Here is a 24,929-nt window from a genome sequence, read left to right as displayed (position 1 = left end):
GTTAAGAGGTGGAAAAAAAAAAAACGCTTTTCTGTATTTTTACTCTAATTTGTGCTCTCAGTTCTCCAGTCTGGTTTGCACATCATCTTGGTGTGTGAATCTGACCTTGAAACAATATGTGTAAATTAAAATTTGGTAACATGAAAAACTGATGTTATATCCTGACACCAAATAATTCTACGAAAAAGCTTTGTCACTAAAAAATTCATTCAGTTTCCTTTCATGAAGAACTTGAAATTGTTATATTGCAAGGAAGCTATTTAAACAAACTAGAAGTCTTTATTTTGAGGATTATTATAATTTCTCTTTCTAAGGACTGGACAAAACAAAAGGCAAAATGTTGATTCCACTTTAGCTTAATTGCTAAGAAGCATGTCACAAAGAGACAAGGTTTGCCTACAGTGGCTGATCCAAATGGGAAACAAACTTCAGCTGAGCATTGACTGAAAATAGGAGATTGGAAAGTAATACACAACAATGAAGGGATAAACACAACAAAAAAATAGCACTGCCTTTCATACTTCATGGGAGTGAAAGACTGTATTTTTTTCAGGCCACTGCATGAAATAAATTAAGCACAGCAAGTTAAGCATTTCAATTAATTTCTAAAAAAAGAAAAGGAACAAAGAAAATGACTTGAAATGCTTGAATAAAAGCACACATATGTTGATATAAAATACATCTTAGCTTGATGACATTGTGCAATTTTGTCTTGATAAAATTTTGCTGGAAACACTTTCATTTAAAATAACCGAGAAAATCATCTTCAGTCAACTGATGCATCCGTATTAAAAAACAAACAAACAAACAACAAACAATGGGTGTTTACAACTAAAACAAATCAACATAATAATACTTGAACACACACCATCTTTATTAAGCCTCCTGATGACACTGTCAACACAGAATTGAGTTCTGTCCCTCAGTATGTAACTCCTCCCACTGCTACAAGGGAAATCAGATAAAAGTAATAAAATGTATCCTCCTCCAAGACTGAAAATAGCAAAAGTAAATAAAACTTTTTCATTGCTTTCCAGGCCAGTTCCTTCACCACTCCTCTAAAATGCCTCCTGTTTGAGTGTTCAGTTAATGTTATTTACTTAGTGAAGCTCATGAAAACTACTCACAGGGAGCCCTGGTGATCCCACTGTACCAGAAAAGCCTGAATCACCCTTTTCTCCATGTCTTCCAGGGTAACCCATTTGTCCTTTCTTCCCTTGAGTACCTGGAGGTCCTTGTATACCACGTGGACCAGGAGGACCAGCACTACATGAGCAGAGGCCTTGATTTCCTATAAATGTATCAAAATTACATTGAAACAGTTGCATAATACATTTTAAAAATACTGTCCTTTTTCTTTCGTGTATGTGTAGTGCACAGACCATTTTATATCTCATTACGCCCTTCAGAAGAGTGAAGCTTACCAATATGTTTTTGCAGTAAAGAATAATTGCCTGTACTGTTGTGACTCTAACTTAGAAGCTGCAACAGCCATCTAACTATACATTTTGATGATTCTGATTATCCAACTTGCCATAAACTTCTGTTTGCAAATTTAGGACTGAAGTGATAATTTGGCAAAGGCCTCATATTCAAATGATTGCTGTCCAGGTACACCTACCTTTTTCTCCTTTTTCACCTTTTCTACCCGGAAGGCCTATCTGACCTTTTGCTCCAGGTTCTCCAGGAATCCCTCTCTCCGTACAAATTACACCTTTGAAAAAAAACAAAGTTTAGGTCAAGTGTTCTCTCCCTTATGTCATTATCCTTGAAAATCTAGAGATTTTACAAAATACTTCACAAGTTATTGCTTACAGATCAGACTACACAAGTAAGTCTGACTAGAGTTGATGTCGCAAGTGTTCTTTTCCTTGCTACAATTTTTTTCCTATTCCACTGTAAAATTTTACAACTTGTTTTTTTACTAAAGGATTGTAATTTGGGTTTCCCCCCCAGTCTACTGTGTTTTTAACTTCAGCTGATACATCTTTAGGAACTTTACTTACCTGTTATTTTGTAGATTTAAGTCACCCAGGAAGCTAAAAATCTTGACATCTTCCAGACTGACAATTAATGGGAAACACATTTCCTACACCACATGTAAAATTTGATATTTCTATCAAAAGGCAGCCCTCGGATTTTTGTAGGACCAACAAAAGCAATAAATCTATGGATGATATTCTCACAACATAAATTGCTGTTGAACATACTAGGTAGTCCAGGTAAGCCTTGTCTTCCTGGCTGTCCTGGTAGTCCAGGTGGTCCAGGAAATCCAGGTCTTCCTGGAATTGCTTCACCTGTTCCAGGTGAACCAGGGTCACCTCGAAAACCTTGAGGTCCTGGTGCGCCACTTATTCCTGGCAGGCCAGGCAGACCTGTAAAGTAATGACACAGACAATGCAGAACTGTTGTGCTGTACAATAAATAAGGCTTAAATCTAAGTATTCATGTTTTCTTTCCCAGGAAAAAAAGTGGCTTCTGCTTTGTACCTTCAAATGCCTTTTTTCCTTCTCCTCATTATCTCCTGTCCAGACATCACAGTTTATTCAGTTGGTCCTTATATTAGATCAAAGTTGTCTATATCACTCTCCTTTACAACTTTCTGAAGTTGGGATCAGGATTTTTGAGCACAGCTTTACAGATACAGTACACCATGGATATACAGTACATGGCAGCATTTTCTGCTTTGCCTTCTGTTCATTTTGTAGCAATTCCTAATGCTCTATTTGGAACATTCTGGTTCTTTTTTGAGTATGATTAAGTATTGGGATAATATATATTTTTTTTCACCGTGTGTAGACCCAAAAATCCGTATTGTTTTGGTGACTTGTGTGAAATAAGAACAAAGAGTTTTCTTTTAGTTTTCTCTTACTGGTATAGAGTTCTTATTTTATACCCAAAATCTCTTACTTGTTCCATCATCTCCTGGTCTTCCTAGCAGACCCACAGGTCCAGAAGGTCCAACTGACCCCATGTCACCCGCAGGACCTGGAAATCCAGGATCTCCTGGTGGGCCTGCAAGAATTATGAAGATATGTGAAATGAACATCACATGCAATTGACAGTTTAAATAAAACTGCAACTGAAATTACAATTCAAGAACAACGAAGAAGTAAGACAGCGATCTCTCCTTCTTTATCTGTATGAAACAATTTTAAATGTGTGGCAAATTTTAAAGTGGGAGGATTTGGTTACTTTTCTATGGATTCCTGCCCATTTCACAGACACACTGTTTTAAAACTTTGTCCCTCAGTAGTAGTATCTGTGCTAAATATTTTAGAACACCTAGAAAAGTGCTTGTCCCAAATAAATGCATGTAGCATTTAAAATAAATGTGCATCTGGTGTGTATCTGACAGTGCTCGCAAGCGTGTCATTTCAGGAAATTTCCTACTGGAAATTACCCAAATTTAAAAAAGTTTATTTTCAAAATTGCTATAATATATGTTTTTGTAATTAATTTGTGATAAAGAATACTTAAATCAGATATAAAGGGCTTAATGAAATGGAATGAATAATGAATATAACAAAAAACAAAATGTTGGCATTCTGTTTTCAAACAATTCTGATAAATGACATTTTCTCTGAAGAATATAAGAATATTTCAGTATCTACTCACACATCATGCACATAATTAACATTAAAAGTTACTTGAGATACTAGAATTAAGCATGGGCTTAAATCCTTTGCTGCATGAGCTCGAAAAGCATAGAAGGCAATGGAAGACAATTTCAGCTGATTTTTGTTGAAGCTCCTATCTACTGGGGAGGTTCTGCTGAACCATGATTGTGTTGTGATTTATTTTGCTGCTCATAATCAGCATTTACTGCACTAGGAATACAATTTATGGGAAGTTCTTTGTTAAAATGTTCCTACCATACAGGTTCTCTTTGAGATGCCAAAACAAATCGCTTCCAGGCAGCATGCTTGGCTGCTCCCCACTGTCTCCTGCTGTGTAGGAAGTAAAAACTTCCACACATTATTGCCAATTATATAATAAAGATGCGAAAAAAGAGAGAAGATTTAAAATCACAGCCTTAGGTTTTGGTAGGAAGGCAATAAGATTGAGAGGTATTCTATTGAGAGTACTAATTCTAGGCAAGTAGGGAAAAGATGCTAGGAAGTTGGAGGAGGAAGGAAAAGATAATACATATGTTCCTTCCTTCAAGGAACCAGGTTACCAGCTGGTGTTAACTGATAATACACACCAGACACAGATGCAGATCTTAGGCAGGCAAATTGGGAACGTGTATTTTACAACCTTACCATTACAGTTTGTATTAATGAGTGATAATACACTGCTAAGGTGGAAATAAAATATGTTGATCAATCTTTTTTGCAGCCAACCATAGTTTGTCTGTGCCTTTTTATACAAATAATGCAAACTTGATGCTTCTAGGAATCATAGGACCTAGTACATTTACAGATTATGTAGTGTGCACAGTAGCTTCAGTACTTTCCAAAAACTTTGGTTCTTCTGGATGTGCTGTACAACCACGGAACACATGCTCTTGTGTTGCTGATATTGCTGTCCAGAAAATCTAGATTTTTGAATAGATCATCTTGCACTGCCATATACATACAATTTAGCTTGAGAAATGTATAAAAAGTGATTTCTCTGCATCTGTCTATAATAGATTAGTAAGAAAAAAATGCATATTCAGGAAGTAGAGGGGGAAATTATGGCTTATGAAACTCTGAAATATTCCTTTTCTTTTTTTTTTTTTATGTTTGCAATATTGCATAAAACAGTGACACAAAATGAGAATAGCCTGGAAATGCAGTGTTTAGTGACTTCAATGGATTTCAGTGATGAAATCCTGATGGAATTAGCTTTCCCCAAACTCAGGAACCAGGATTTCACCCCTGCTATGCACTAAGAGGCTTAATTGAAGTCTAAAATATGTGTGTTGTGGCAATTCTGAACACAGGATTTCTGAACTACAATGTGAAGCCTGATTTTCTTGTTTGTCTCCATTACCCAGCATGGGCTTATTTTTCAGAGCTCTTTCCTTTCCCAATAACTAGGGACAGTCTAGCAGGTCTATCTGTGGCTGTATGCATAAAGATCTTTCAAGTAACATTTAATTTGAAACAAGTATATTTAACATGTTTAAAGATCAGTGAGGCACAAACAAAACTAGAAGATAATGTTCAGGATTTGTTCCTAAAGATTACTCTCTAACACCTTAGCAAAATAGGTCTTCATAAACTTTATACAATAGAAATAGTAGTTAATACTAGCTTTAACCTTTCACAGGAAGCAGTGGAGTTCCAATAGCTCCAGGAGGACCTGGGGGCCCTTTTTCTCCAGGATCCCCCTGTAAGAATCCAACAGCAAATTTTACTGGTAGCCATAAGTATGCAGTGCCCTAGCAAGCAACTAAAAATTTCAAAAATGTTGAAGTACAAAAAGAATGTAACATTTTCATATTATCTGGGCAACAAGGTATAAAATAATTATCTGTCAGAATACCAGTGACTTAATATAACTATCACATTTATCTATTCGGCCTTTTAGAACTTGCAACTTCTTACATCTGACTCAACTTTACGGTATATGAGAGAAATCAAATACAGTATAATCATCACCACGTTTGAGATGTTTTAACAACCAAGATGCAAATATTAAAATTTAAAATTCTGTATTAGAATTTAGAAATTGCTTTTATGATGACAGATAAGCACTAAGAAAAGAGGTTTCAATTTGACAGATATTACTAATGATAAAAGATGCTCAAAGTTTTAATAAAAAATTTAAAACATCTGCATCAGGGAAACATAAATGTCTACTAACTGCAAGGAAAATCACTTGTGCTTGGAGGATTTCTAAATTAGCCTGGGTTCTGATATTTAGAACTGCAACTGACTTGGACTTTAGGGAAGTCTTTTATGTGGCAAATTGCATTACACTTTTTGCTTTGGTGTAGATTAGGAATTGGCTCTTCTGTCTGCAGCAAATGGGAACTGAGAAAATAAGAATGTGAATCTGGGAACTGCTACTGTTATGTAGCATTCCTCAGGCTGGAGCTCAGGGCATTTTAGGACATTGGCAAGGAGAACTGAGACTGCAAGACTAGGTGCCCATCCTTGTCTGAGTAAAACCAAGCAGTCCATGCCTGTCTATGTACTTCCCCTTTTTAAAATTGATATTTCTATGATTTTTATACAGTACTGGCGGTGTCAGTTGTTGGCTTCTTAAACTTTCAGACTTTTGTCTGAGCTTTTCCATTTGACTGTATCTTACTGAACAAGCTAACATAACTGTGTACTTTTGGGCTATTTTAAACAGGAATGTATACTTGCCTTCCCTAATAATATAAAAAATCTTTTGCAGCAGGAAAGGGAAATTAAAACATAAAAATTTCCTCCTCTAATAAGCTTGTGTAGTATTTTGAGATTTAAAAATTAATGTAATGATGATAAAAGTAACAAAGATTTGTACAATGGGTGCATATTACCCATGTCTTGCACAACTCACATGCTTAACACAGGCAAAAGAGAAGAGTTGCTAAGCCAAGATAAAAAATGTCAGTTCTTGGTTGATATCCCCATTAAGCATTAAACACTATTCTGTAAGTTTCTATAGCCAGCTTTCTGTAACGTAAGTCACCAGGAACATTCTAAACTGCCTGTAAAGACCATTCATTATTTTAATAAAACTCACACAAACTAGTCCATCAACCTGACTCAAAGTTTGCAGCCTCATTTTGTGCCAGTTATCATACTAGTTCATGGACCAAATTTTACAGGATCTTACAGCTACCTAAATAGCAGGTTCCTTTACCTGTATACTACTCTCAGGATCTTAACCATAAATAACCTTCATAGTACTATAATTCATGGATTAGATGGCTATACTTTTAAGGTATTGTTAAGGGTATAAATAACCCTAAATTGCTGCTAAAACTAGAGTTCTATAAAAATCAGTCCATGGAATTCTCACTCTCACATGCATCAAGCAGAAATCTTTACTCTTTGCTATTTATTACCTTTGTTACGAGTGTCTTGCAGACAGTAAATCTTATAAGTAATTATGTTTGTTGAAAAGGTGATGATCATCTAATAAGTGGGTAGATTTGGGGAATCATTAGCATTTATATAGGGAAGTGTGTATGTGTTAGGTTTTTTTGTTGTTGTTGTTTGTTTGTTTGATTGATTTTTACCTTGATGCCTGGATAGCCAGGTCTCCCAGGAAAACCAGCAACACCCATTTCTCCCTGGAAAGGATCATAAATACCATCGTTTACACATTAATATTATTAATTGAAAATAAGTCAATGAGACAGTTATGCAATACTGTTAACTTATAATAGCTTTCACAGTCGTTTGCTTTTTCCAGAGAAATTCACTGGTTTTGTACAAGAGATTACATGCTTCATAGAATCTCCTCTGTAATTTTTTTTTTTAAATTTAAAAATCTACAGGTTATTTACATAGCGGAAAGTTGGGTTCAGTGTAGCTGAGACACTGAACGAGCTGGAACAAGTACCAGAAAACTCTGACTGTTTAATACAGTTGAAATTGGCTTGCTGCCTGCTTGAATGGTAACAGTTGAGTCACGGCCTGAACCACTGAATGAGCACCTGGACAAAGCACCTGGTCAGCCTTGGGAATACAGGTGAAGGCAGTTCACGGGTGTGACCAGAAGGGATAGAGCCTGGCTGCACTTCTCTAAGAGCTCATTTAAGGGCTGACTGCCCTGAAGGGAGGGTCTCTGGTTGCAGTTCCCTCCCTTGTAGAGTTTTCTGTGCAAGCCTAGATCTTCAGAGTTGAGTGAGCAGTCTTTCTTTCCCTTTGTAACACCTTTTATGTCCATGGCAACCAAAGTTACCATGCTGTGTAACTTTTCTATCGTACAATCTGCATGCCCACTGCTTCCTTTCATACTTATGACTTTGGCTCTGAATTCAGTCAAATTTTAGAGAGTAGCAGAAACTCAGCAACACAGTTCATAGAACTTTTGCGGCAACAGGAGGAAAAGGAAGTTAAGCAGTGTGAGCTATCAAGCATGAGGAAATTGCAAATCTGCACAAATCAACAGAAAATCAAACCTCACTGATGTTGCTGTAAAGTGAGCTGCTCTACTTTGCTGTCTTACCTTTATTCCAGGAAAACCTGCAGGTCCGTCAGAACCAGGGCTACCCTGATAAAAACAATGCTAGTTAAAACAGTAAAAACTTATTTAAGTTAGACCTGTATGGTATTGCTAAGCAGTTAATATTCCTTACGTATTTACTACTTCGGATCATATCTATCAATAGCTAAGACTTGCAAAGTTTTTGCAAATATTTTATGAGAAGTGGGCATGAATTTTGAACTACTGCTCAAAGTAAACCAGATGAATATTAATTTATTTTTGTTGCATTACAGCAAATATAGTAATGGATATATTGTTCCATGTATGTACTGTTATGCACGTCATGAACAAGCTGCTGTCACAAAAGCTGCCACTGTCAGGTATGGAATAGATTAAAATTGGTACATTAGAATTGAGCTACTTCTAAGAATTTATGCAGCACTGAATATTTAAAAGGTAACCATACAGATTTGCTTTCTTTCCAAGCAAGGAATGAGCTTGTGTGTAAGTCTGTGACACAGTGAATCCCAGAGCAGGACTGCAAAATATTCTGTACAGAAAGTATGATAAATTAGTTTAAAAGAAACCTTGAAATCTTGTTTGGAAATGCATAGTTAAACCACCAGATATTTTCTGAGGGTAACTGTGGTGGACTTGTGAACTTCCTTACCCGCAATCCAGGGAATCCAGGAATGCCTTTTTCACCCTTTTCTCCTTTCCCAGGTACTCCCTAGAGTATTCAAAACATTCTGTTTATTTAACCTGGTAAAGTTTGCCATAAATTTTATTCTATGTGCATGTTTATTAAGTTTGTATATTACGGATCTTGTTTCGCTTGTTAGGGTGAAACACTGGGGCTTACTTCATCAAGCACTACTAGCAGTGCCTACATATCTTCAGTTATTCAAGAAAGCTGTTATGATCTCTTCACCAAGCTTTTAGAAGTTTGTTATTTTTTTTAAGTTCTGGACACTGTTAAGGCCCCGTGAGGCAATTCCTTAGATCCTGCTCATGAGTAATGAACGTACAGTTATCTACAGGTACAGCTAGTACCTGTAACCATATTATCTCCATCTCTCTAAGTCTTATACAAAAGGAGTTTGCTTCCTTTTCCAGTGCTAAGTATCAGTAGTCCTATCATGACGGAAAATGTCTTCCTGAAAGGGTGCTAGATTTTGAATGCAGAATTGTGATGTTTAGGCTTTTGCTCTTCTGCCTACAAAACTGAATAAATAATATAATTAATATTAACTAGTTCCTTTCCTTTGTCCCCAGTTATCTTCTATTTTTTTTTTTCCTGAGATGTGAAGTTTTCTGCCTGTGGATTTCTCCCCTTCAAATCTATCAGCAATAAAGACACCACAATCTGTTCTGTGGCTGCTTCTGCTCAGCACTGAGGAACTTCTTACTGACATTCTAATGTTTAGACACATTATACTGACAGGAACCCTCTCTCCAAACAGGTGGCTCTGCCATCTCTATTTCGGAAGATACCCAGAATGTGAAACTAAAGTCTTACATACACATGCTCCATTAAGAACACATACAGATTTTCTCCATTTCTCTCCTTGAGAAAAAATAATCTGCACTTCTGTTTTCTTCACAGTCTGAGTCATTTGTGTCAACACTTCAAGTGGAAACAGCACTGACCTTTCACAACCAGGCAACATTCAATAGGTAGGTATAAAACAGGAAGGTTTTCCATAGGGTTTTGAAATATTTTTGCTTTTGTTATATTTTTGATATAGGCAGTAATCAAGTTCCAATGCACGAGTGCTGTTATTTCTTCTATCATCTTGTGCTTTGAAAGATTAACTTAACAACAAAAGCAACATTGAAAAAAATCCCATTACTTACTTTAGGTCCATGTGGCCCTCTGTATCCTGGTATCCCAGGTAGTCCTTTTTGGCCCTACACACACAGGAAAAGTATTTACCATGCAGGACATACTTATGTGTTGTTTAACGTTTCAAAGTCCTAGTCTGAATTACTGGGGATTTCCCCCTAAGTGTACAAGGCAGATGAAAATAAGAAAAATCATTAAGTGCTGATTTTTTTCTTCTGTTAACGCTGTCAAACCAGCACAGTGACTGTGGATTGAGTTAGATATATCTTTTCATTTGTAGAGACTTACTAACTGGGGCTTTGTTCCTACAAGTATATGTGAAAGCAGTTATTTTTTGTCTGTGGCTTGAATAGTTTGAAACACGGATGTGCAAAAGCATGGATTTATACACAGTCTCAATATGAATGGGATGTGTGGTAGAGTACATAAACATGCCACTAGTCACATTCAACAGTAATGTGGAGTTTATATACGTTCTTGTGGTTCTTTCCCCCTTCCTTGTATGGCTGTACATAGTGGCCATTTCCATAATGAAAGCCCAAGATCCAGTACTTGAAGGCTATCAGCTGACTGGGTTGATGCTGCAGGGCTGGCAATGCTAAAATTCATGTTTTCATTTCTGTATATTTGCAATTTAGGCTTGAGAAACACAGAGACTACACTATAGGGTTCTCCATAACATAAATTTTGTAACTCTTTTATCAAAAATTCTCACACTTTATAATATACAATTCTGGCTTCTAGGGGTGTGTCACTGAAAAAATACAGTGAACAGGATCTTGCATTAAAAATAGACAACAAAATCACTTATTTTGTCTATCAATAGAGCACACACTAGAAGGATTAGAGTTCACTGTTCAAAACACTATACTGGAGACATCTTAAAAAAAAAAAATGCCAAAGATCTGAAAAATAGAAAACTACTGAAAAGCCACTTAAGATATTAAATTAATGACGAAAATTAATGAACACTAAAGCAAGAGATTTGTCTTGTTTATTTCATCCTTAGCAAAAATGATTTCACTTGCCAATTCAAGCACAGTTAAATGTGAAAACAGATTAAAACCTTTTCTCCTTTGAACAGCTGAGCTCCAGGAGGTCCAACTAACAGTGGTGACCCAGGTGGCCCGGGAAGTCCAACATCACCCTGTGGAAACCAGAGGAACAACAGAAAGATGTTCTGTTCCATGCAGCATTTCAGTGAGATATGGAATGTTTTTCTGTTGCACTACAGCAGTACGTACTTCTGTCCTTGTTGAGCAAGTACTTGTACCAATACTTATAGATAAACAAGATTTTGTGCTGAGACCTATAAGCTTCTCTGCAGTCTTCTCTGATGAGTATGGCCAACAATTTTAACTGTCTTCTATTCTTGTCACTTACTAAAAAATAATGTGGCTAGGGAAATAAATGACAATCTCTTATGCTCTAGGCTAAAACCTTTGACACAAAGCTTTGTGAATGTGGATGAAATTATTGATTTGCTAAGGGAAGTTGTGCATGTTAGAAACTTACATGGATTGTAAACAGTGACTGGATAAATTCACAAAAGAAAAATCAAATATTCCAGTTATCTACTCTGAGTATGCTAACGGTGAAACTGGGAGAGGGAAGCATTATGCGCTTATCCTTTCTTTACACCATTTCTTTAGCATCTGTTGCTGGATGCAGCAAGAAATTAGATAAAGGAACTGATCTGATATAGCCACTGTTACTGGAGGGTTCTGCTGTGATTATTTAGGCAGTCTCTGTATAGGAGGAATGCTATCTACTGTGTTGATTGTTGTCTTTCAGGTCCCAAAATACACTTGTTTCTGGTATGCAGCTCACTGAAGTAATTACTTTTGTACAGAATTAATTGATTCAATAGCTCACATTAATTCTCCTGTCCTAACATGACCACTGAGAGCGTGCATCCACAAATTAATGGATTAATAAATAACATATAAATAGATTAATGGAACCCAGTGAGACTCTGTGCAGATGCTTGGATTGCTTTTTTTCTTGTAGATCTGCAGGTAGGATCACTGCAGGACAGAAAGCTGAACTAAACACATGGAACCCAAAATCTAAATGCTTGTGTTCAAAGGTGTATACCCAAAGCAGGAAAAAATGTGAGATTTCATTCGAGGAATCTTCAAAAAATGAATCTTGTTTTCTTAAGATAAATTTATGTTCTTTATACTATAGAATTATATTTATTTCTTTTCCTTACCGGCTCCCCCTTTTGTCCATCCACTCCAATACCTGGATTTCCCTAATTGACAGAAGAATGTATATAGTTTGAAGGTTATCAGAAAATGTTGATATGAGAATTTAAACAAGTAACTTTAAATCAAGTAAATTTAGTAACAAGTAGTCATAAAGGACATTTTAAATATTTGTGAAAATTAACCTATGATTTCACTAAATACTTCAGGAAAAGCCATTGCCTACCTGTTCACCTGGCAAACCAGGGTAACCTGGAATACCCTTTAAAAGAGAATGAGAACAAGTTAAGGTGACATGTTTGATTTAGAGGCAGAACTTTGAGAATTACCTTCACTTGCCAAAATCACCTAGATGCAGAATTTCCTTGATTTCTACCCATCAAAAGTGCAATTTACCTAGCACGCTCACTGCTTTCAGCAGGACTGAACTCTGGATCTACATCTGCCTGTTTCACAAAGTGGCTTCAGGGAAGGGGAATAAGGAGAAAGCACTAACAGCGTTCCCTTGTGACCATGGACTGCCAGTATGACTTGTTTTCACAGGCATAGGAGGAAGCAACATATGCTCTAATTCTAACTAAGGCAAAAATATCTATTTACTGTACGCCTCAATAATTACGTGTAGGCTTTGATTCACATTAAAGCAATTTCTAAAATTGGTGTGCACATCCTGAAAATGAAAGACTGAGAAACTGTGATAATCTTACGGGCATGCCTGGTTGGCCTGGGTATCCAGGTGGGCCTGTTGTACCCGTCGATCCTCTAGGTCCCTGAAAAAAGACAACAAATGGCCTGTTTGTGAAGATATGAAGAGATTACAATTTTTTTTCTCCCACAACACTAGTTTATCTGAATGCCTGCACTGCTTGAACTCAGTTTACTGGCATTTCACTTACGTATGCCTCTCTTATAGCTTATTTACCATACCAGAAACCTCACAGCCATTACAGCAGCTCAGTTTCTGAATGATTGTGTACTGATATTGTTCGATGCAGTTATATTTTATGAATGAATTGAGAGAATACTTTGTTAGTAACTGTACTACAGTATGGGGACTTGAAGAATCTCATCAGCTAACACCTTTTTGACCAACAATATGAACTAAAGTCATACAAGTCTGTAAGAGCCCAGTGGTGAAATTAAACTCTCTTCTTCTTCTTAAAGACTTTTACAGCAAAAAAAAGTGGTTGTGTGTTATATAGTCTTGGGAGACAGCAGATACTGTTGAAGAAGCTGTCAAATCTCTACATATTTACTGAGGAATCCTGAATTTCACAGGATAAATATTCTGCGTTTCTGAACACACAAGGAGCAACAACTGCTTGATGCAGAGTCACTGCCTGCATGCAAACCACAATGCAGGTGGGTTTGCAGTCTCTTTCTGTGCCTTTCTGCAGCAAAGAACTGGTTATGGAGGCAGATAATGGGGACTTTATTTTTGTTGGCATTTATCCTGGAATTTTGCTAGTGAGGAAGGCAGGGAGAAACCATATTACCTTATTTTATGAAGAAGGAAAATTAGAATGATCTCCTAGGCAAAAGGCAAGCATAGAATCCCTTGGTTGTACTTACGGGCATACCAGGGGGGCCAGGATCACCTCTGTCTCCCTGTAAAGACAGAAATTTAGCAAAGGATACATCAAAAGCTTTGATTTTAAATAGTTGTTGGAATTTTCTAATTTTTTAACGCACCAAGTTTTATTAAACAGTGAGGACATACAAGAACAATTGAATTAGCTATGCATTCTTCCTACAAAATATTATTTTTTCCCAATCAGACACTTACTGGGGGTCCTTTTCCAAAATACGAAACATACACTGAATTTCCTTTTTCTCCTTTTTGCCCTGGGTTTCCCTATGAAGAAAAAAAAGTATATTAAAACATTATGATCCACTTATTGATATCCTGTGCTTCTACACAGACTGAATAATAATTTCTTAGGTTGTACTACTAGTGCCCATATATTGCTAGGTAATCCACTAGGATCAGCATAACTGCATTAGCATGTTGTAGTTCTTTTGTCTAATAAGACCCTTACATGTGAAGATGCCTTCTTTACAGTTGAGCAAAACAGCTCCTCACAGGTTCTGAGTCCTGCTCTGAGATGCTCCTTAGCTTTTCAGAATTTCAATATTCTACCATCTTCACAAATCTTGCCTGCAGTATCAGCTAGATCAATATGCCTACCTTTTCTTTCCATGAGTTAGCAGCTTTAAATATTACATGCTCCATCTTCTCCAGAAGTTCACACTATGATGTAGAAGAACCTAGTACAATTCTGCATACAATTAAAAAGCTGAAAGTATGAACTATGATATAGATTTCAACCTATCAGTAAAAATATTTCACAGTCTACAACTATTAATAAATCTGATGCCTACAGGCCCTGCTTATTTTAAAAAATTGAATTCCTGTGCTTCTTTCCGTGGAGTCCTTTATATAACTTTACCTATCATAGGGCCCTCAAAACCTCAGTCTGACTTAGGAGGAAAAGTTAATTACTTTAGTAAATTTTAAATTGTTGAATTGATGTCTAAAAGCATACATATATATGTGAAGAACAAACATATTAAGATATTTCAGAAATATTTGAAATCCTAACATACAGGGTATAACTTAACTGAAACCTGCAACAACTATTGATTTCAACAAACTGGAGAATTTTAGAATTTAACCATTCTAAAACTTCACTGGTTTCTTGATAAATACACCAGCTGTTCAAATCCTGAAGTCAGAATGAAACTGAGAAAGTAGTTATTCCTGGTATGATGCAGTAAAAGCTACAGCTGCCTGCAGCTGGATATACCTACAGTAAACTTGATACAGTTTACAAATCAGACAGCAGCTGCTAGGAAACACATTAAGCATACAAAAAGTTATATTTGTATGCTGTTATTTTACATGTGAATTTGTGTAATAAGAGATATTTATTAGAGTCAATTACATGACTAAAGTAAAGGCTTTCAAATAGAAACTAATTTCTAATTCATTACTGAGGCAAATGAAGTAAAGAGGAGGAATATGCACACACTCATAAAAATTATGCAGGAAAATATTACAAATAAGATGAAACTTTAAAATGTTAGCTGTAATATATAGTCAAGTCAGTACTTGGTGCAACAAATCGATTTAAAAACAGGCAACCCATATAGAGGTTGTAGCAGCATTCTTGTACACAAGCAAATATGTTTACTATGTCTTGTTTTTCTGAGTAGCAAAATTAATTTGCACTGGATTTTTGTGTCAATATCCAAGACTACATGCCTATTGTGCCTCCCTTTATTTGTAGGTTGCAAATAACTAGGCCTGACAAAGAGCATGCTCCTGGAATTGGGAGGGCATATGCTGCAATTTGTCCCATGTGTCATTTTTATCTTACATTACTTGGCTAAGCATTAAAGGTAGAACTCCACTTTGAAAGCCATAAGATGTAAGAAAACAAAGATAAATTTAACAACTTGAGACTAAGCCATTTTACCATTTAGAGGGTAATAGGTTGCCATGAGAGGTATGACCTAATGATCTATACCACAAGAGGTGTAATATATTAGTAAGTATTTTAACTGGTTTTATGACAGCATCTATTACACGTCCAAGACTTGAGTTGTGTGCTTTTTCTATTTGCTGTATTTTGATAGTGTCACTTTGATAGTAATCACTCTCCACTGATTGCTTATGATTGAATCATCAGCATCTCATTTAGCTTCTATTAGACACAATTGTCTTTTCATGTAAATTGTAGTTGTTTAATTTTTTATTTAGAAAATTCCAGGGAAGGTCTTAGATCAACTAATGAGTTATTACAAATCATTAACAACTAAGAATTGTTTCCACAAGAAGTCAAAGACTGGGGAAAAGAACAGTTCAACATAATTTCTTTGAAGCTATAGTAATGCATGTCCCTTACTGATGCTAATTTGAGTTTTATTTTCACTAGAAGCACTGCTAAGCTAATTATTTAAATACTTTTAAAAATGCTTTCAATTTTAACAGGAAAAGTAAATATCAAAATGATAATTTAAAATATTTTAGCTGTAGGTATCTCTGTGTTATAGATAAACAGTAAGGCAAGTTTAAGTATGCATAGAGCAATCATTAGAATCTATTCAAAAAGTGGCATATGAAACTGTAATGCCATTGTTTTGGAAGAGACTTACTAATATATTCGTTGTGATACTTCACTAAAAATCTTCATATGTTACAGGAATTGATGAAACTTGTTGAAAATTCCAGTTATTACTAATTAATCTCAGGTATGTTCCTACTAGTCAGGCTTTTAAGAAGTTTCAAGTGATGATAAATGGTATGTTGATTTCAAGTTACTTTTGTAATCTGGTCTTAGATTTGGTGTCGTTGTGCACTGGTGAAACAAAGCAGAATTTAACTCTCCAGCTATACACATATACTTAAAAGGCCAAAAGAACCTCACATTCAACCTCAATCGTACTCCGCAAAGTGTTCTTCAATCACGTTAACCTTAGCAAAAACAGAAGGTGCTTGGAACTTCACTGTGAAAAGTTAAGCTAGTGCAGTAGTCTGAAAATCCTTTCATTTAAAAAGCTGTCAGCTTGAAGGGAAAATGTAGATATATATTATTACTAGGCAATAGCAATGCCTTTAACATACGTAAGGACCTCTTGGTCCAATATATCCATTTTCGCCTGGAAATCCTGGATCTCCTCTTGAGCCATTGCAGCCATCTACACCGTGTTTGCCCCTGGGTCCTTCACTTCCTGGTAATCCCTGAAAGGCAGTTTAACATTTATTAGAGATACACCATCGAAAATTACATAGAAAATTAGTTTTTAAATTAATGAAACAGTTCAGAAACAAATATCACAAAGCTGAAGTAGAGACCATCTCAGAACAATCCCAGCTTTACGTCCCTGCAATAGAAATATCTTCCATTGTGATCAACATTTATTTCTGAAGTGAAGAATTGCAACCCTATATTTTTTACGTTTTTCTTTGATACATAGTAAATATACTGGGGACAGCACTGGGTAGAGGGTCAGACTGAGCTCTCATTTGAGTCAGTAACTAATGGGCTATTTTCTCAGGAAAAGCAGATTGGCTCTCTAGCTATAATATTTCTCATGGCTGTAATGAAAAGCTGTTTTCTCTTTACCGTTTCTGAAGGACATACGGAAAGATCAGTTAAAAACTGCAAGGCTGCTTTAGATGATAAGATAAAATGGGAGAACACAACTTGACTCAAGCACACAGTAATCACAGAGAAAGACTGTACATTCCAGAATTGAGAAAGTAATTTTCCAAATAACAAAAATTAACCAATGTACAGATAAGGTGTAGTTCTACTTCAAATTAGATACTAGATGAAGAAGTGATTTTTTTTTTATTCTGAAAAATCATCAGGAAAGCATCCTGTCCACTTGCCAAAAATGTTCTTGACAATTTAATTTAATCTAACTTTAATTAACTTCAATTGCTCTTCACCGCAATTTGAGGATACGCTTTTTGGTTATCTGTTTCTCAGGAGCATTTTGTTCTTTGTGCAAAATTTTGCATTATACAGACATTCTGGAAGAAGTCCCACTGTCAATTGTGGACAACAGATGCTAAGATACCCACTCCGTTTCCGGTTCTGTTTTTGCTTTCAAAATTCAACATTTTAACTTTATTTGATCCATATGAAACCAATAACAGCAAAAAAAAAAAAAGTTATAATAAACACATAAAGATTTTTTTCACTATTCTGCATCTAAGAGATACTCTGTTTTGTTTTTTTTTTTTACCACGCTGATTTCCTCACTAAAAACCAGATTCACAAAAATGTATAACCACATGCTTCTACACTTAGGACTGACCTCTTCAGTCCTTATTCATGTAAAATTCAATGGTTGCTTATTTTTTTTGTCTTCCTGCAAAAGAACTACAGGCAAAAATAATTTAAAAATTTAACAAAAGAACAATATGTGATTTGAGATAACTTTCAGAGATATGAAGAATGCATCAAACTATAGTCTGCTGGAGAGCCTAAGACAATAAATAAATTTTTAATCCTAGCACTGAGACACGCTGCAGGGACTAAGGCTTGTCTCTACCTTCACTGCCCCACCTCCCCATAAAAATGATGTGGTTATTTTCCAGGGATTTTGTGGAGTTTTTTTATAAATTATAAACACAGTTGAAATTAGCTAATTTATATATTTGCAACACAAATAATTACATAGTTGGCACAATAGCTACAGGTATAAAAACAACATATTAAGTGTTTTATTCTATTAGAAGACTTGTTTTGACTGCATTTTTTATAAAGCAATATTCATTCAATACGTACAGGAACACCATCTAAACCAGGAAATCCTGGGACTCCAGTTGGGCCCTAAAAACAGATAACATAAAAAAAAAAAAACAAAGCTGCTGAGATCATTAACCCTTAAAAAGAATGAAAAATAAGAATACATGATACTATACATTGACAAACAAGCATACTCTTGTTTGAAAAATGAATTAAATCCACAATTTTATCAGAAATAAATATCTGACAAAAGTTAAGGAGTTTAGTAAGAAACTAAGGTCAATAGCTACGCATAGTAAAAGGATAAATGTCAAGTTCCTAATTTCACTGATTCTCCAGTGACTACAGAAGTATAAAGAAGTTGCCTATAACAACATATTATTCTATGCATAATTTTTACAACCCTGGCCCTGTTTTGATAATAGAAGGAGAGGTTTCTACTTATAGGACTTATATTTCGCTTTAAAATTTCAGTTATCCACTGAGATTAATGAAATTAGATAATTAAAATTAATATGAAGTAGCAAGAGCTATTTATAGGGATTGTACAGCTATGTAAGATATAAACTTGAACTGCAAGTTTTATTCTTGAAGTGGTAATAAAATTCTGTTAAGTGTACAGGATTTTTAAAAGCACCATAATACTCCCTCCAACTCCATATTCCTCCCACAGCCTTCTCCGAGTTTAAGGAGGATTACATGGTATAAACTAATCAGAGACTGGTCTCTGTTGTTGTTTTTTGTTCCCTGATTATTCTAATTTTACAACCCAAAGGGGAAAAAAAAAAAACAACAACAAACACTGAAACACGTTTTCTAAAGAAAGCTGTAATTGATTTCTGGGTGAGCAAGAGGATAGTTTGGCAAATGCTTTCTCATCATGAAAGCAGGTTATGTTTCATTGGCTAATACTTTACATTATATAATGTACACACCCAATAGAGCTGTCTGTGGTGTTTCCTACCTTATCACCTTTTTCTCCAGCTGGCCCAGGCTGCCCATTCTCACCTCTCTGTCCTTTTTCCCCTGGCAGACCAGCTGGTCCTGTAGATCCCAAGGATCCAATTGGTCCTTGAGCTCCCAGCTCACCAGGTTGACCCTGAAAAGAGTCCGAAGAAGTAAGTGAATACTACTGTAAACCTTGAAATAGATAGTGTATTAGAGATGGTTGTACAGATAAAACAAGTCTTAAAATGTATACATATTTATTATTCAAAACAGCTTGCTGTACAGGCAGCAGATCTATTCCATGCATTAGATGCTATTAAACACAACTTTAACAACTTGATTAAGGCCGTAATTTCTTTTCATCTTCAGCAGGTCTCCAGCACCACTGTCAAGCTGACTGGAATAAATTCCAAGTCCTGGCTCTATCAATGTAAGTAACACTTGTAAGAATAAGGCTCCATATTTCTGCCATCAGGGGTGGCTCATTTCAGTGAAAAGGCCATTGTAGACATTAGAACAAATCAAGAGAGTTTCTTTTTTCTTCTAGCTGTATTACATTCTTATCATCTTAAGTTTTCCTAGGTCACGTATCTTCTGGCATCGCTCTCAGATTTTAGCACCTTTTAATGAAAAAGGTGCGAGTTTTCATATAGAAAAAAATGTTAGCAGTTATCAAACACACAAAGTATCAATTTGAATAGATTGTGTTGAATAGATTTAGGAGGCTTTAGAATGTCATTTATCTATATATCACTCTAAATTCTGCATCTGCACCTACAACACAATACAATTTGTCTCTATGTATTTCTACAAAGTTTTCCAAGGTCACTGTTATTGTCAAGTAAGAACACTGTGACAAAGAACAAGTGGATTTTTCAATCTATAGCATCAGTGTGGTTCTGTTTGGGTTTGGTAGCAGTTTTTGCCCTATGCTGCTGAATAATGATTAAATCATAGGTTTTAAATATGAGTTGTCTACACTTGACCCTACAAAAGCCTACATTACACCACATTATTAAAAAAGAGAGCAATATGGAGCCATGTGCCTGTCAGAGAAAGTGTGTCTTAAACACCACAGGAGGGCAGTAAAGGATATTTCAGTACAATGTCCATTCACAGAAATGACAGGCCATACATTACTTTCTATGAATGGATTCAAGAAAAAGAACAGAAATCAAAAATTACTGTAGACATATTAATTAGCTCCAAGTATCAAATTATGTTGAAATGATAGAACTAAATTCCATTCTACCAAGTGTAAATATTTCAACAGACTGAATCTGTCTAAACAGAATATTTTCTCAAAAATTGCAAGCAGAGCCTTAAATCTTTTTTTTTTTTTTTCTTTTTCTTTCTTTAAAGCTGAAGGTCCTATTAGAAGAGCAGAGGACTACTTGGAAAAGAATCCTTGCACAATTCATTTTCCATTGGCCTGTACTGGCACCCTCTCTTAAACCTTAATGTTGCTTCCAATGAAGTCACTAGCAAAATTTCCAGGGCAAAATCAGCATTCTGTCTTCAGCAACAGTTATAGTTTTCTTGATAGTATAATTCAAAGTGTAAAATACTACAGAAATTCATGGCTACTAGTAGGAAAATGTGCTGATTCTGCATCCTTTTTAACAATGAATGGATAGTTAGAATTCCGGGTGTTATTTGAGTATTTGCTGGTATGAACAATTGCAGCTTATCTACTGGCAGAGCTTTGCACCTCCTCTGTTGAAAAATGATTTTATTAATTGATGTACTTTTAAAGAAGCTACTACAGACTCTAATAGCTTGATTTTAAAAAGACTGAACAACCATTTTGATTAAAGATTCATTTTGAATATTAGAAAAGTGAAACAAATTAGGCTAATAAAATAATAAAATTCAAATATTTGAACTACCCACTCCTGGAAGCAGTGCTATTTTCTTAGTACATGGAACTAGCAGTTGCCATGCAAAATATAACTTTCACCAGCAGGGGTGGGGGGGGGGCGGGGAAAGGGGGGAAGGCAAGATATTTCTCAGTAATGCTTAAATGCCTTGATGTTAACAAAGCATCTTCTTGACAAATTTCTGCAGTGACTTTAATATTTTAATTAATGTGTACACTCTGCATCCAATAGTTGACAGAGAAATTTTTTTCAAATTATGGACATGCGGCCCTTCGTGCTGATAAAAATGTCTTTAGTTGCTACTCTGTTAATTTAATTGACTCCACGGTTTGTGTCTTCAGCAGGAGGTAGTGAAGTCATAAAACAGAGTCACTGAATCCAGAATTCACAATAGGTTTGACAGCTGATACAACTTTAGAATGCCATGTGAAGCTGGTGGATTGTCTCTCTTTCTTTCAGCTCAAAGACTGATAATGACTGGGAGCTTTGTTAAGACCAAACTGATACCATGTCATAACATCTATTATCCCATCTATTATTTGTGCCCATCCAATGTGACTACCACAGCACTGCAGTCTCAGGACAGCTGTACAAATAAAGAGGATGAAGGTAGTCATGTCATGTTCATGTAGAAATGACAAATTAGCTCAGTTAAAATGGACTGAATATTATGCCTCCTCTGACATCTGATGTCAATAAATTCATTTAGGTTTTCACGGCCTTGCTAATTGTCTAGGTAAAGAACCACCCATGTCAAAACTATGGTCTGTCATTTTAGCATATCCTGAGCTTGATCTGCAGTAAGAAACTGACTTCTGACAAAACAAGACCACTTTTCTTGGATCAAGTATGTTTCCTGCAGCTAAGACTGCAAATAATTCAGAATTGTGTAGCAAAGCACTTATTATAATTTAGAAAAGACAATGGTCAAGATTCTTTGGAATGACTGCTTTTGCTTGCCTGAGACATTGAAGAACACCTGACTTTCAGAGCGCCCTGAGCATTAATTGCTTGAAAATTTGACAGTTTAGAGTAGTCTTAATTGGAATACACAAAGCAAACAAACAAACAAACAACTTGTTCATGTTATCAGAGTGAATTCTATGCCTCATTTCTCGTTATCAGTGAAGTCAAAAGACCACCAGTTATTAGCTTTGATTAGAACAGTACCTATGTGATATGCAGTGTGGAAGTACTGAGGGTTCGTGAAATGCATTTACTTTCAGCTCACATACACAAAACCAAAAATTCTTAGCAACTGCACAGAATCAGACTGTAGACACATAATGTAGTACACTTTTCATTCTTCACTTGACTCTGGCATGTAACCAGTCCTTATCATTTCATCAGGGATAGTATAGAGAAAGAGAGGAAAACAGAATAGTCTAGAGTGGAGGAGTGCACACAGCCATTTGCAGACAGATGTTTTCTTTTGTAATTTGCTTGGTGAGGTGGAAGCATCTGCAGCTACTCTTAAGCTCCACCCATGCTTTCTCCCTTTTTGGAACTCAAGCCATAGCTTTCAGGCCTTGTAGGAGTTTAGGAGTATTCTGGGAGGTTTCCACTCCCTCAGACTAATTGTGTAGCACAGGGGCCAAAACCATTTCTACTGTAAGTTCAGACTTCCAATTCCACTTTCTAACTGCTAACATGATCAAGACAAGACAATATTTCAAGAAAAATCTTTGTTTGACTGAAAAATATATGGAATGTAATTAATTGTGAGTTTGTTCAGAAACAACAGGTGGGACAGTGACTTTTAAGTATTATGTAGCTTTTTTAATAGTCATATTTTGAGCCAATTAAATTTGGTAGTAACCTGTAGTGATTGACTTGAATCAGCATCTTGATCATGCTGCGATCTTTTCAGATATTCTGTGCTCTTTTATAATATTTTGTGACGATCCAATATGCTATGGGAATGTAGTATGTGGGGATGGATTTCCAGAGGTCCCTTCCAACTTCTACAGTTCTGTGATTTTGTGTGCAACCTACTCTAGGGAACCTGCTTTAGCAGGGGAGTTGGACTAGATTAACTGCAGTGCTCCATTCCAACCCCTGTGACCGTGATAATCTTCACAGTGATATTTTGTTGAAACACAACAGATCACAGTGAAAAGCTAAAAAAAAAAAAAATCACCATGTACTTTATCTTTTTTTTTTTTAAACTCTGAACAACCATAAAAAGAAGAGGCATCCAATAAGCCAGTGGGTGTCACTACTGCATAAAAGAAATACTAAATGAGAAAATTTGGTGCTGAAATACTAAGATTGTTAACAGTTGAAAACAGAGAGTTACAAATGGAGTATTTTAGACTACAAATCATTAACATCAAATTAACTAATAAAATAAAATTAACTTTTGCTCTAATGTTCAAGATCAAGTTGGATGGAGCACTGAACATGCTGATATACTGAAAGGTATCTCTGGCCTTGGCAACTGAGGTTGGAAATAAATGAGTTTTAGGGTCCCTTTCAACCCAAGCCATTCTATGATTCATTTTTTTTTTTTTTTTTTTATAAGTGGTTCACTGATTGGCAATATTTGGTTGATCCAAATCTATGAAAAAAAATAATTTTGTAGAGTTTTGTAATACCTCAAATTTTCTTCATCAGTGAGGAAAAGGTCAACAATCTGAAACTGATAAAAAACACTATTTATAGTATGGTGGGTCAGGAGAACCAAAACAAATGAGGAAAGAAAGTCCTCAAGAACAAAAGAAAAGATAATTTATGAAGTTTAAAATTTTTGGAAAAAAAAATAAGAAGAAACATACCTAATATGAATAATGCTATTTTACAGATGCTGTGGATGTATTTTTTGTACAAAGAACAATCACAAACAGCCCTCACTGTGAGGAGAACAAAGTGATCCTTTTCTATCCCGCATTCTGGTGAGTAGAGTCCATTCTCTGCTATCTCAGGAATCTTCTATTTTAAAACTATATTGCAGCTAATATACTGAGAAAAAACAATCAACAAGTATTAGGCAAAAAAGGGGGACAGATCTGGGTTTCCTCAAATGCTAGCATGCATGCTGTATCTCTGATAATGGATTCAACTAAGCACATATATTTTGAGATCAAATCAATGGATTTTGTATATTTGCTTTATCAGTGTGCAGCTTGAAAGTTCAAATATAACTGCTAGACATTCCATGTGAATGACAGACTGCCATTAATTTGCTACGTATACATCATACCACTATGTAAAAAAATGTGGTTTAAAAAACACCTCTTAGGCACAAAAAACTCAGAATTTCCTGTTTCCCAGTTAGCAAATCTTACATATGTTTATGCTGCTGTAAATTGGACTTGGTTAACCCACAGAATCTACAAAGGAAACATGATAACCCACAGGATCCATCAGGGAGATGTGACAAGAATAGCAACATCAGCAGACAGACCTACCATAGAATTAGATTTCACCATCAGTACCCCACAGTCCTGAAATACACATGAGCTGACTTTTTGACTTTGGCAACAAATTGATTTAGTATCCCTCAGAAGTGCTTATTTCCTTTACGTCATATAGAAGAAAACGTGAGACCTTCTTAGATACCTGCCTACTAAGTTCTCTCTTAAACTACTATGAATATAGGCCTCTTGCTTCATCTACAGAAGAACAAACGTTGGTCTTGCTGAATTATATTTGTTATTCTCTTGGCTCCAGGCATTTCACATGACCTCATGGAAGCTTGATC

At 35.7% G+C, this 24,929-nt stretch overlaps 1 protein-coding gene across 1 annotated transcript in view; it reads right to left on the bottom strand.

Moving 5' to 3' along the window:
- COL4A4 (collagen type IV alpha 4 chain) overlaps positions 1-24,929 on the bottom strand; it is a 65,088-nt gene that overhangs the window by 28,130 nt on the left and 12,029 nt on the right. The window contains exons 5-22 of the mRNA XM_042820603.1: positions 19,363-19,497; positions 18,438-18,482; positions 16,763-16,879; positions 13,922-13,990; positions 13,708-13,743; positions 12,843-12,905; positions 12,362-12,397; positions 12,141-12,182; positions 10,992-11,072; positions 9,937-9,990; positions 8,750-8,809; positions 8,101-8,145; positions 7,166-7,219; positions 5,251-5,320; positions 2,911-3,015; positions 2,211-2,375; positions 1,622-1,714; positions 1,128-1,291 (exon numbers count right to left, since the gene is read on the bottom strand). Of these exons, the coding sequence (XP_042676537.1) occupies positions 1,128-1,291; positions 1,622-1,714; positions 2,211-2,375; positions 2,911-3,015; positions 5,251-5,320; positions 7,166-7,219; positions 8,101-8,145; positions 8,750-8,809; positions 9,937-9,990; positions 10,992-11,072; positions 12,141-12,182; positions 12,362-12,397; positions 12,843-12,905; positions 13,708-13,743; positions 13,922-13,990; positions 16,763-16,879; positions 18,438-18,482; positions 19,363-19,497 (1,434 nt within the window). The remainder of the gene's footprint in view (positions 1-1,127; positions 1,292-1,621; positions 1,715-2,210; positions 2,376-2,910; positions 3,016-5,250; positions 5,321-7,165; positions 7,220-8,100; positions 8,146-8,749; positions 8,810-9,936; positions 9,991-10,991; positions 11,073-12,140; positions 12,183-12,361; positions 12,398-12,842; positions 12,906-13,707; positions 13,744-13,921; positions 13,991-16,762; positions 16,880-18,437; positions 18,483-19,362; positions 19,498-24,929) is intronic.

This window comes from Centrocercus urophasianus, unplaced genomic scaffold (genome assembly GCF_019232065.1).
Source record: "Centrocercus urophasianus isolate 14NV4802_14NV808 unplaced genomic scaffold, USGS_Curo_1.0 seq_19, whole genome shotgun sequence".
Lineage (NCBI taxonomy): Eukaryota > Metazoa > Chordata > Aves > Galliformes > Phasianidae > Centrocercus > Centrocercus urophasianus.
This window is presented reverse-complemented; position numbering and strand designations above follow the sequence as displayed.